This window comes from Haliaeetus leucocephalus, unplaced genomic scaffold, assembly GCF_000737465.1.
Source record: "Haliaeetus leucocephalus isolate CR32 unplaced genomic scaffold, Haliaeetus_leucocephalus-4.0 Scaffold1014, whole genome shotgun sequence".
Lineage (NCBI taxonomy): Eukaryota > Metazoa > Chordata > Aves > Accipitriformes > Accipitridae > Haliaeetus > Haliaeetus leucocephalus.
In genome coordinates this window covers 1,760,748-1,772,839 of record NW_010973450.1, presented here as the reverse complement: position 1 = coordinate 1,772,839, position 12,092 = coordinate 1,760,748, and the positions used below count along the sequence as shown (strand labels likewise).

The window sequence follows — 12,092 nt, the reverse complement described above, 5'->3', positions numbered from 1 at the left end:
AAAAAAAAAAATTATCCCGAAACTAAAACACACCAATGCAACCTATTTAACTTGTCCTGAAGTACTAACCTGGGTGGAGTAAGAAAGGCAAATAACTCGGACACTATAGTTGCAGGATATGGGTTTTTTGGTGGTAAAACTGGCTGCAAGAAATTTCTGTTCCCTTGTTCATGTGAGTGTATGCCACAATTTTCTGTGTCGGCATTTCTCCTGAAGCAGCTATAGAGCAGGAGTACTGTAAACCAGCTCACTGAAAAGAGGAGAGTGGCTTTCTGGTCCTAGCACTCATCTTTGTAACAGGGCTCATGATGAGCCGGTTTGGGCAGTTAAAGGAGCAGAAAACTTTACAGTTTGAAAAGGTGAATAGTTTTCTGCCAGTTCAGATCTCTGAACACTTTTGTCACAGGCTGAGTGCCAATGTTGGGGAAAGAACAAGTCAACACTTCATGACCCCAAGTCAGCTTAAAGTTGTTGAGAAGCAACAGCATTAGTAGATCTCATTTGGGAAATAATATGAACAAATGTAAAACCATTCATCAAGGCAAATGCTGTGTTATGTTGTTTTAGGCTAAAGTTCTAGAGAAGAAGGTGAGAAATACGTTTCATTGGGCTTATTGTTTGTGCTAGCACGTATAGGAGTTTAGTACTTTGCTGTTCAAATGACTTCTTTTTGTTTTGTTTTTTTTTTAGAGGAGGGAGGGGGGAAGCTTACTGGTTGGGTTTTTTGATTCCTGTCCAGTTTGCCATGCAGTCACATGAATGCCTGTTCCAGCATGAAGGAAGAGAGGTAAGTATGAGTTCAGGAAGAAGGTGTCCCTTCAAGGCAGCCCAGACTTACCTGGGCCAGTGACTGTGGAGCGCCCTTTTTCTTGGGAGGAGATGTGCAGCTGTAGAATTACTTAAAGCTGTTGTGATGAAACACCGGTATCTGCTCGCACACCTTTTTGATGGTTATTTTCCAGCCTGGTCCATGCCTGATCTAGTTCAAAAGTTTGTTTTGCCTGAACATAATGGTTTATTTTGTTAGTAACAGTGTAGAAGCAGAGACAAGATAGGGATGGGGGCGAGGCAGCAGTGGTAGCACCAGAAACTTTGTGCTAGAAATTATTTGTGTAAACTATAATTCTAAAGTTCTTTTGCTTGTAGCCTGTTAGTGGATGTTACTGTATTTGAAAGAAAGTGTACCTTATTTTGTGTGAACTGCCTGCAACCACAAAAACATTTTTTTAATCTGGACTATTATATATGGCTTTTTTTCTTTTTGGTTTGTTTTTTTGTTTGTTTTGTTTTGCTTTGCTGCTAATCCAGCCATTGCATTGGTGTACTGCAGCTGACAGGGCTGACCTGATCAAGAGTATTCATGCGATGATGCTCAGAGCTATTTCTGTTCCCATCCTCGCACTGTAGGTCTCTCACTGCGGTGATAATGCTTAGTGCTATTATTAGAGTACCACTCCTGTAAGGCTTTTGTAGACAGTAGCTGTGATTAGCGTGACTCTGAAAATTCATCTTTTACTTAAAAATATGTGTTCCGGGTACCTTTGTTTAACAGAGGAGAGAGTAATCTTACAGCATTGGTTATGAGATCTTTATTTTAGAAAAGGAAAAAGTAGCTGGTATGGAAGCAGCAGAAAATGGTTTGAAATACCTTTTTTTCTTTTACACTGAGAATGGTAGGGTATACCTAGAGTAGTCTTCCCATGTTTTCTTCCATGCTTGTTGTGCTTGTTCTCTTCCTGTGCGTAAGAAGCAGCTAATAATTGACTAAACCTTTGCACTGTCTTTGCCCTTTCACCAGCCCTCGCTGCTTACTTTCAAGTCACCGTGAGGCTTCTGGAGTTGCTCCTGACCAGGAAGATAAAAGGCTACTTCTGTCTTACCCTCTGCATGTTACTGAGTTCTTTCTTGCCTCTTTCATAAGGTAGAGGATAGGATTATCTTAGATTAATCCATTCACTAACTCAAAAAGCACTTGCCATAAAGTATCGGTGTGTTTTTACTATTGCTGCCTTCAAATCCACAATTTAGCAAATATTGTATCTGCTTAAAATAGAGCACTTAAAAGTTAGCAAGTATAATATCCACTTGAAACGGACACATTTGAGTGACTCTTTACAACTGTGTAAGGACTCTCATCAGGCCATCTTTACACTCATAAGTATAAATCTTTGCTTCAGATGGTAGATAGATATTCTAGAGCGAGTATAGAACTGCAGCACAGAATAGTTACATGACTACACAGTAAATCAACTGGAGAGTTGTGAATGACTTCTTCCTCTGAAGTTCTTTCCCCGTCTTGTAACTATCAAATGTGGTTTTTCCCCCTTTATCAGCTTTTAGTGGTTGTATGTGTAATCCTCCAAAACTTTCATTTTTATTTCTGTTTCTCCTCCAACATGCTCATTGTGGTAATAATGCACAGAACACCAGGGAAGTGACCCGGTTTGCTGCTGCTCATCTGTCTGGGATCTCAAGCAAACATGTGGTTATAGAGTGAGGGGCAGGGAAGAGCTATGTCAGTTACTGTATGTAGCTATGTGTTTGTGGTTTGCTTTTGTTGCTTGTTTTTAGGAGAGTCAATGAGTAATGTTCTTATTCAATTTTTTATTATTAGGTTTATATTTTTGCAAAATAAATGCATTTTAGATACTCAGTGAATTGTTAATGAAGTGTTGATGATGGCTGCTAGAAAGATTTATTTTATTTTATTTCTTTCTGCCCTCCAGATTTCCTGTTTTTCTGGGGAGCTGTCTTTTTAATTACCACTACACTGGTTGCCCTTTTGAAAAAGGAAAACAAGGAACTAACACCAACAAAAGAAGAAACAAAAGGCATCACTGATACATACAGGCTGCTATTCTCAATAATCAAGATGCCAGCAGTTCTTACTTTCTGTCTCTTGATTCTCACGGCAAAAGTAAGTAAATACACATATGAATTGTTAGGTGCTGGTGATATCAGAGTCTGAAAGGTTGCCGAGTCCCTCTGATGTAACTTATTTCTTAGTTTTGCTAGTGGCTGTCATCAGAATTCTGAATTTTCACATGAAATTTGAAACAGAATTCCTTATATCATCGTGCTAAGCAGGGTTGTACAGTGGAAAACATTTGTCTGTGCTTTTGTAAGTGTTCACACAAGCATTAAAGAGAAGTTTGCAGTCTAATATTAAAGAAATTTGGTTTTAAAACACTTTTAAACAGTTAGGCTGTTTGTGTAGTCTGCAGTTAAAAGGCCAGAAAATGTTTCTTTTAACATAAATACTATTCCCAGAATCTGCAACTCTGTACACACTAGGTTTCCATGGCTTCTTGTTGGCCATCATGGACACCAGCAGCAGTTAAGGCATGGGCATGAATGTCATTGCTATGTTTAATGTTCATGGTATAGTTTTGGTGCTGATGACAAAAAGAGTCTGCAAGCGTAGAACATGTCTCAGAACTTATTTGGAAAACAAATCAGAGATAGAAGTGACTTGAACACATTTCTCAATTTACTTAATACTGAGTAAACTGAATTTGTAGGGAAACTATCGCTGCTTTCCTCAGTTTATTTTGTCTAACTTACATTGCAGGTTGGATTTTCAGCAGCAGATGCTGTAACAGGACTCAAATTGGTGGAAGAGGGAGTCCCGAAAGAGCACTTAGCTCTGCTGGCAGTTCCAATGGTTCCTTTACAGATAATATTGCCTCTGATTATCAGCAAATACACAGCAGGCCCCCAGCCACTGAACACATTTTACAAAGCTATGCCTTTCAGGTAAAACCAAACAAATCTCATTTCATAGAAACGTAGTATTTTGAGTCTTCAGAACAAGTGTAGGATTTCTTGTGTCACTCTCTAACTTCCAGATATGAGAACGTAAGACAGAATTCTCACAGTAAGTTGAACTCTGTCTTGTTCCTCGAAGATGGTTCATATAGTATCACATGTAAGAAAGCAAGCAGAACATGAGGTGTTTTTAAGAGGCATCTACAACAGCATTAAAGCAGTACCCTTCTGCTCTTATTCAGTGTCGATAGCTCCTTATTCATGAATCTCTCTGACTAGATCTGAGACTGTATCTGTAAAACTATGTGTGCTTCCCAATGTAAGAGTGGCAGAACGCATTGACAAGTCATTTGATGCATCTGGTGGATGTATGATTTACTGAGGTAACTGAGAGGAAAAGGAGCTGAGTTAGGCTGATACAGACAAGGAGACAGTTCATTTCTGTGTTAAGTGTTTTATATAGGAGTTTCCTTATGGAATTCTACAGGCAATGAATCCAGCAAATTACCTAATGCCATTACTCAGTAAATCATGTAATGTGTCTGTGATGGGTAGCCGTTAACTTTAACATGTTCTTACCCAACTATGTACGTTTTTGCCAAAAAAAAAAAAAAAATCAAAAAAAAAAGGAGGTGGGTAGATCTTGCTCCAGCTGAATTTGGTTGGGTATCTTCTATGTTGCTTTCTACAACAATAAATTTCTGTGTGAAGTGACAGAGAAAGCTAGTATAGGACATCTGGCAGTGAATTATGTTTATATGGAAGACAGAATTGTTTAGGTATAAAATGTTTACAATTTCAGTGCTTGTCAAATATTTAATATCTAATTCTATCTTAGAGTCATAACTATTTAGATATAAACTATTTTAATGTATTCTGTATGTATAAATATTCAATAGTTGCTTTGTATCAAGGAAACACACACGGAGAATTATTTGAATTACGAATTATCTTTCTTATTCCTCCAGATTACTGCTCGGTCTGGAATTTGCTTTTTTGGTATGGTGGACTCCTAAAGTAAAACATGAAGGAGGATTTCCTGTCTACTACTATGTTGTAGTATTGTTGAGTTACGCTTTACATCAGGTAACATACACTGTATGTGGGAAGGGGAGGGGGTCAGGAGGGCATTTCGTATCAGTCAACTAGAGGATTATAACTGCCGTTATCTGCTTTCGTCCTTAGTTACACTAGAATTCCTGTAAGTCTGACCTGTGTGCTGTATGGCTATATTTCCTTTCGATACTCTTGCCACAATTATTTCTCCCTCTTCCGTGTGCTACATTGGACATCTTCTGTGGAGTTACTTTTAGTTGAGCAGATCTGCTTTTGCTTCCCAGATTCCACCCCCCCGCCCCTAAACCCAGAAGCTCAAAAGCATGGTGGAGTTGGAGAAATCCCAGCATTCTGACTGAGTTTCACAGGCATGATGATGATCGTGCTTATTGTGCAGATCCATAAAGTTATGTGATCCTGGTCCTAGAAAAAATGCTTTATTGATTTTGGAGGAACATCATAATGCATCTGATCCGAAGGCCTGGAAAACAAACACCTGATACACACTGGGCTTTGGATCAGAACTAAAACGTATGCAATGCATTTAAAAATCAACTCTCAAGGCAAAAGTGTTATTTTTATATGCTATTTTAGCTGGCCTTATTATACTGCGGTTTGAAAACCTGAGTCATTCCAGTACATGTGAGGCTGGCTCCCTTTCAGCGTGACTTCAGACAAGTGGCAAGGCTACATCTTGCTGTTAGTAGAGAGCCAGACTGCAGAACTAATTTCCCTCTTGTGCAATTTTTAAGCTGTTGGGATTATTTTTCAGTCAATGTTGCTAACTTAAAGTAATCTCTTAGAACAGTTTTTATGTTAGGGTTTTTAGTTGTCATTGTCTGTAACTGGGGAGACCTTATTGTCCTGTGTGTTTTCTTACCTCTTCTGTAGATCACGCTGTATAGCATGTATGTTGCAATAATGGCTTTCAATGCCAAAGTCAGCGATCCGCTGATTGGAGGAACCTACATGACACTTCTAAATACTGTGTCAAACCTGGGGGGGAACTGGCCTTCCACCGTTGCACTCTGGCTTGTGGATCCACTCACAGTGAAAGAGTGTGCAGGGGCCCGGGAACAGACCTGTGGAACTACAGGTGCTGCAGAAGTAAGTTTTGGAGGCTGTGAAAGTCCCTGTTCAATCATTTCTCAATGAAATTGCTTCTCTTAGTATATTTTTGCCTTTGAAAACCTTCATAGTGCATAGCTTTTGCTTAGAAATTCCCACTGATCGAGCTAATTTTCCTGTCTGATAAAATTAAGTCTGTTTTTATCTGTACACTTTTAATAGCTAACATCTTATCAAAGATTTGCAGTTGCAGAGTAGTTGTCCATTTCTTCCTGGGCTGGGATGAAAAGCTGGTGATAGAAGCACTAGATTGGTGCCACGTTCTCTGCGGTGTAAGGAGGCTGTAGTTACATTTTTGAGAGGATACCTTGCTAAGTTCAGAGTTGTGTAATGAGGCGCTCTGTTCTTGACAGGCTGGCTGTCCCCCAGGTTCCTTAAGTTTTGTGGTAGGTTTTTGTTCCTTCTGTCTTTCTGGAGGCTTCCTATCTGGATACCTTGCTACCTTCTCCTGTGATGTTACTTTGCTCTCTGTCTTTGATCTTCACTTTCCATGTGAAACTGAGTGGTGTGACTGGCTCCCTTTGCAGTTCTGGGGAGCCCTGTGGAAGAGAACAAAGAACATGCTGTGCTACTGTACACAGATCAAACAACAGGACGCAAAACTGCCTGGAAAGCAAGGTTTCAAATTCACCTCCTCATGAGAAAATGAGAAATTTTAGCGTGACTCTTTGGAAGGGTGGAAATGTTTTGGCAGTTTTTGTTGTCCTTTTGAACGCGAGGACTCTTTGGGATGTGGAGGTTCTCTACATAAACAAAGTGTTCTAGGAGTCAAACATGACTTGTTTGGACTGGAGTTGTAGTTTTTACTAGTTGCAGAGGTGAAACTGCTTCCACAGTGGGTGCTTTTTCAGCTTGTGTCTCATTAGCTTGCCACCACTTGGGTTCCCTGTGCCTGGGCCTCTACTGAACTTAAGTCCTTCCTCCTTCACCTCACTCCTCTGATCTTTTTTCACATCCTCCCTGTTGGTGGTATTCCACCACCACTCCCTTCTTATTCCTAATCCAATCTTGACATGTCTCAGAATAACAAAAATGCTGGCAGAACCTCATCTCAGAGGATTGATTTATCTTGGGATTATTGCAGTATTGAAAGATTAACAATAGCAGATCATGTGTTTTAAATGCTGGAGTTTTTGTCTTCCAGTTCTGCAATTAAAAAATATCCTGGGCTTGTTTTTCCCAGAAATGCGCAGCATTTTGTGCTGTCTATTTGCAGATCCAGTGTGGTGAGATGCAAGGGTATAATTTCTAAAGAAGCAGTTTGGATGGCTAGGAAAAAAAATTTTTTTTTTTCTTCATGGGATTCAGAACAGTGATTGCACCTCCAGGCCAGCATGAGACAGCTGGGCCCTTTCTGTTTTCTAGAGTTAGCCCCTTGGGCCAAGATGCTCCATTTCCCAAATGTTTTATGACAGTTTTATTACTTTTCATACTGATGGTAAGCTCAAAAGCCTCTCTTACTAACTCCATAAGAAACAAGGAAGAGTAAACAAATATATTTTGTCATAACCAAGAGCAAGTAAAAAACAGTGGATATCTAATGCCTACTTTCTAAAAGGCTGTGTTTCTGTATCTCCAGAGAATACTTAATGCATCAACTTCTGCTTCTCTGTTTCAGCTCTGCACAAAAGCTGGTGGTTCCTGTGTTACTACCTTGGATGGTTACTATGTGGAATCTGTCATTTGTGTCATTCTGGGATTTGGCTGGTGGTTCCTACTTGGGCCAAAATTTAAAAAGCTTCAGGACGAAGGACAGACTTCGTGGAAGTGCAAGAGGACCAACTGATGCAGTTTAAATATTGAATGGACTGGCAAGGTCATTTTAGTTTTATTACAAAAACATATCCCATAACAAATAAACAGGAATATAGGTACTTTTAAATGCCACATCACTGGAAAAATGGGTGGCAGAGGCAGTGGTATGTTTGTATGTGATACCACTTGCCCTCCCAATATGAAAATGTAAGTTCAGAAAGTAAAAAATGGCACCTATGTACTACATACATATCCCAGAGCTCTAGCTTCAGTCATGGCTGCTGGTATAACCCACGTCTGAATTTCTATACAGTAACTATGGAAAAGCTAATTGTGCCATGTCTGTCTAAACAGCAGCATTGTCAGCTAAGTTCCAGCTCTTTATTTTCAAACAGAAGTGATCTGACACAGGGAATTGACCCGGGGAAGGATGTCAAAGGCATTGTGACTTGTAGGTTAAGAGTGTTGTCCTATGGAATTCCTTGTGGGAAGATAAACATAAAATGTCTGTCGGCTTTGTTTCTTCTCACTTTCTGAACTGTAATCACACCTCAAAGGATGAAATGTTTCAGAGATTCTTTTAAATGTATTTTCTGGCTTTTATAAGCTTTAAAGATTTATAAGAAAATATTTTTATAAACAAATTACACTTGTTTAATTTATTTCCGCTGTTTCAAAGCATTTTGATTTACATTCAAGGTACTTTCTTGATGAAAAATTGCTGTAAGGTAGGACTTAGGAGTAACGCACAATATTCTAAGCCTTGAGTCCTGAAGATGTAAACTGGATAGTGTAGCAGCTAGCGCACAAAAGACAGGCTTCAAAAGGAGAGGGCATGCAGACCTTTGGATAGCAGTTGTTATTGAGGGAATGAATTGATAGTGTTGGTTCCTCTATGTCACTAAAATTCAAGCATTCGGTTTGAAAATCAGTGGAAAAAATGTGGCTGTTCCCAGCTAGGGGTAAGAAAAGATGATCAGTGCCTTTGAAAGTGATTTGGTGATGACAAACTTGCCAAATTCCCAGCGAGTTGATGTACGACTTGCTGTCCCATAAATCAAACAAGTTAAAACCCTGTGGTAGAGCTGCTACAGAAATTTGTTACTGATGCTGTGTAGTGGAAACATTCCAGTTGCATTTATTGAAAATGACTTCCCTCCTGAGTGCCTTAGTGACGTACAGCAAGTGTACTGTATGCCTAGAGAGAGGGCACTTGGACATTGTTGGATGTATATGGTACATCATTATTAAAAAAAACCTATTAAAAATACCTTTGAAAGGGACATGATTTTCTTTTCCATTCTGTGTTTCTTGCCTTGTCAATATTTTTGAAGTATTGCAATCCTGAGCTTGGTGTTCCAAACTCCAGAGGGGGTTGTGGATCTTTTGTTACTGTGTTTCAGGAAAAAAGTTTTGACTGACTGGAGGGGATGTAGGGGTGTGTACGAAGTGTCTACGTGACATAAGGAGTAAGAAGGTGTCCAGGAGAGGACAGTGTGACCAAGTGCTTCCTTGGGCACTGAAGCCTGTTCCTCTGTCTCTTCCCCTCTCCCTTCTCAGTGACACCCTTGACGGTCAGCGGAAAGCCAAACCCTGAGCTGTCGACCTCCCCCGGCTGTGATCTGCAGTCCAGCCACAGCACATTCTCACAATTTGTTTCAAGTACAGCAAAACCATTCAAGCTAAATAAAAGCATGTTGTTTTTACTCCCCAAACTAAGTGTCTTCCAATTTCACCTCTGCATAAGCACAAAAAGAATATATTGGAGATGTGTAGTCAAGGGTGGATGCATCTTTCAGCCCTAGCCAGATCATCTCTACTGGATTAACTATTTATGAGGCACTTCAGTTCTGTGTCTTTAAGCGGCCCGTTGTTCTAGTACTTTAATCACATCTTGTCCATAGCTGGGGAATTTTTTTTAATTTTTTTTTAACTTTTCTGACTCTGAGGAAAAACTTCTCAAGTGCAGAATATGGGAAATTAAATCTGTAGGTGGTTTAGAGTTGGCTTTTACTTTGGGATTTTGTTTCACTATTTCTTAAGGTGCCAGTGAAACTTGTTATTAATAAAGATGGGTTGAGGATTGCTTATCAGTATGTTAGATGATCTTGACAACATCAGAATTAAACATAAACTCCAAATCAGTAGTAATATATATGAAATGTGACTAAATTAAATAACTGTCTCCTCTTTCAAACTAGAGAAACAACTGATGTATTAGTTTTTTTAATCTGTATTGCTATGTTGTAACACAAGTCAGAAATGTTACTGCTATACCAGCTGATTAGCAGGTTGCTGAGGAGAACCTGTAAACTTTTGGTCTTGCTATATTTTTTTCTCCCAATCCTGGTTTAAAGTGAAATAATTTATTTTTTTGAAAGAATAGAATTATTGTAGATATATAAATCTTTAACATTAAAGAAAAAAGACTTTTTAAAAAGACAAGAAGAAAGAAGCAACCCAGCCTCTTCCTTGAGAGTCCGTTACTAAAACGGGAGCTGGAGAAGGTGAATGGTATCAGGTCCTGCTATAGATTGCTTAGTTACTGCAGGGGCTTTCTGCTCCTACCTGGCATGAGCGGGCCCTGGGGGGGGGTGTCAGATGTGTGTTCTCTCTAGCAGAAGAGAAATAGCAGAAACCGTATTTTTGTAGGTAAAGGGTTTGTCCTGGTTTAAATTCCTGAGCAGAATCATTGTGAAGCGAGACGGGTGCTTGGGGAGAGGGTAGAGTGAAGGGTCGGTGCAGGAGGATACAGGGAGGGGAGGTGGAGAGCAAGAGCTCTCCCCTTCGGTGCCCATTAGACATGGCTGTCGTTACAGGGACTTACTGCACAGGAAAGTCATCATCACCTGCGCTCGCAGGTGTAGTTTGTTGTCATTTCCCAAGACTTCCTCAAGAGGCAAATACTGGTGCTCTAAAATTCTATTCTGCAATTCCAGTGCCCAGAAAGAGGGTGCGTAAGGCAAAGTTTAAGATCTGACAAGCTGTATAAAATGAGATTGCGCACCCGCTGCTGCTGCATCCAGCCTCCTGCGGCCCCGTGAGGAAATGGCTGAGGATTGAATGTGCTGGTCCTGTGTCCTGTGAACTTTGGTGCTGTCAGTGCGCTATCCATCACAACCATCCGCGGTTCTTATTTTAAAATACCAACTCTACATTTTGCCTTTGTTACGGACACCAAAGAATCTGCCAGTGCCAATTGTCAACAGTTCTTCGTTTTCTGTAAAGCTGTTTTGTTTCATCGTCTTCTAGGTGTTCTCAGTGTAGTTTCACATGATGATAAACACTGTTCTAAACTGGCTGATGAGAGAGGGCGTTCAGATGATTTTTGATCTGATAAAATAGGCAAGAGAGGAGAGTTCTGCCACTGAGTCAATGCTGTAGAGCCCGCTGTGGGAAAGCAGAGCATCTCCCCACAGCGGGGAATGGAGCAACTGAGTTTTTGCAGGCAGCAATATTGTCTGACTCTGTTGAAGCCCCCACCATGAGACAATGCTATTACTTATTTAGCATTTTATCCAACATGTGCATTATAGCGAAGTCAGCAGTACGCTTCCAAATTGTTGTTTGGCTACAAGTTATGGTTTTGCTGAAAACAAGAGTTTGCACTATTTCTGTATTTATTATTTAATCCTAAAATGTTCACACTTAGTAAATAAAGTAAAACTAACAGCTACACCGCTTTCTTTGAAAAACATTACAGGGGTAATATTTACTTGTCCAGCTCGCCTCATAGCCAGTAGTTTAAGAATTGTTTTAGTTTGAACCTTAGCTAAAAAGTTTTGATTCAAGTATGGGTTTTGCTGCCTTGGATTATAAATTCCCAACTAAATCTGTGCTTTTCCTGAATTCCTGAGTTGTGACTGCCATCGGTATTGTCTCGTGTACGGCCTGTTTGTGTAGAAACCTAGAAGTGGGTTGAAATGGAAGACTCGGGTAAACATAAATCCTGTTTTATATCGTTGTCCGATTATGTTCTTACAAGGTGTGTATTTCTTTAAAGACCATTTAGGTGCGTTGCACAGACGGGCATTTGGTTCAGCTGAGGGAAACGGTTGGCTCGAGCCCTTTGGTAACGAATTACGACTATTCGTTAGTTTTGAACTAAGGCAGGGAACAGAATAAACAGCAGCGATGAATACGGGAGCGTTCCAAAGTTGTTTTTCCTCTTCATCTAGCGGCCCGAGATGCGACCGGGGCCCTGCCCGGTAGCTCGTTTCAGGCTCAGCGGAGGCGTGCCCCAGCTTTGAAGAGTGAGGCTCATGGCCGGTTCGCTTTAAACGCCAACCCGAGGGAGCTGGGCGCTAGGAACGGCGGCCAGCGCTTACCGGAGCCTGCCTTTCAAGCTGCCCGAGCGGAGGAGCGTTACCGCGCCTGGGTCTGAA

At 40.4% G+C, this 12,092-nt stretch overlaps 1 protein-coding gene across 1 annotated transcript; it reads left to right on the top strand.

The window, feature by feature from the left end:
- Positions 1-2,203: 2,203 nt before the first annotated feature.
- LOC104842530 (acetyl-coenzyme A transporter 1) lies at positions 2,204-8,303 on the top strand. Its single transcript, XM_010584924.1, has 6 exons — positions 2,204-2,525; positions 2,727-2,917; positions 3,572-3,756; positions 4,737-4,854; positions 5,716-5,931; positions 7,571-8,303. The coding sequence occupies exons 2-6, from the start codon at positions 2,873-2,875 to the stop codon at positions 7,736-7,738; spliced, it is 732 nt and encodes a 243-aa protein (XP_010583226.1). The 5' UTR covers positions 2,204-2,525; positions 2,727-2,872; the 3' UTR covers positions 7,739-8,303.
- The last annotated feature ends 3,789 nt before the right edge of the window (positions 8,304-12,092 follow it).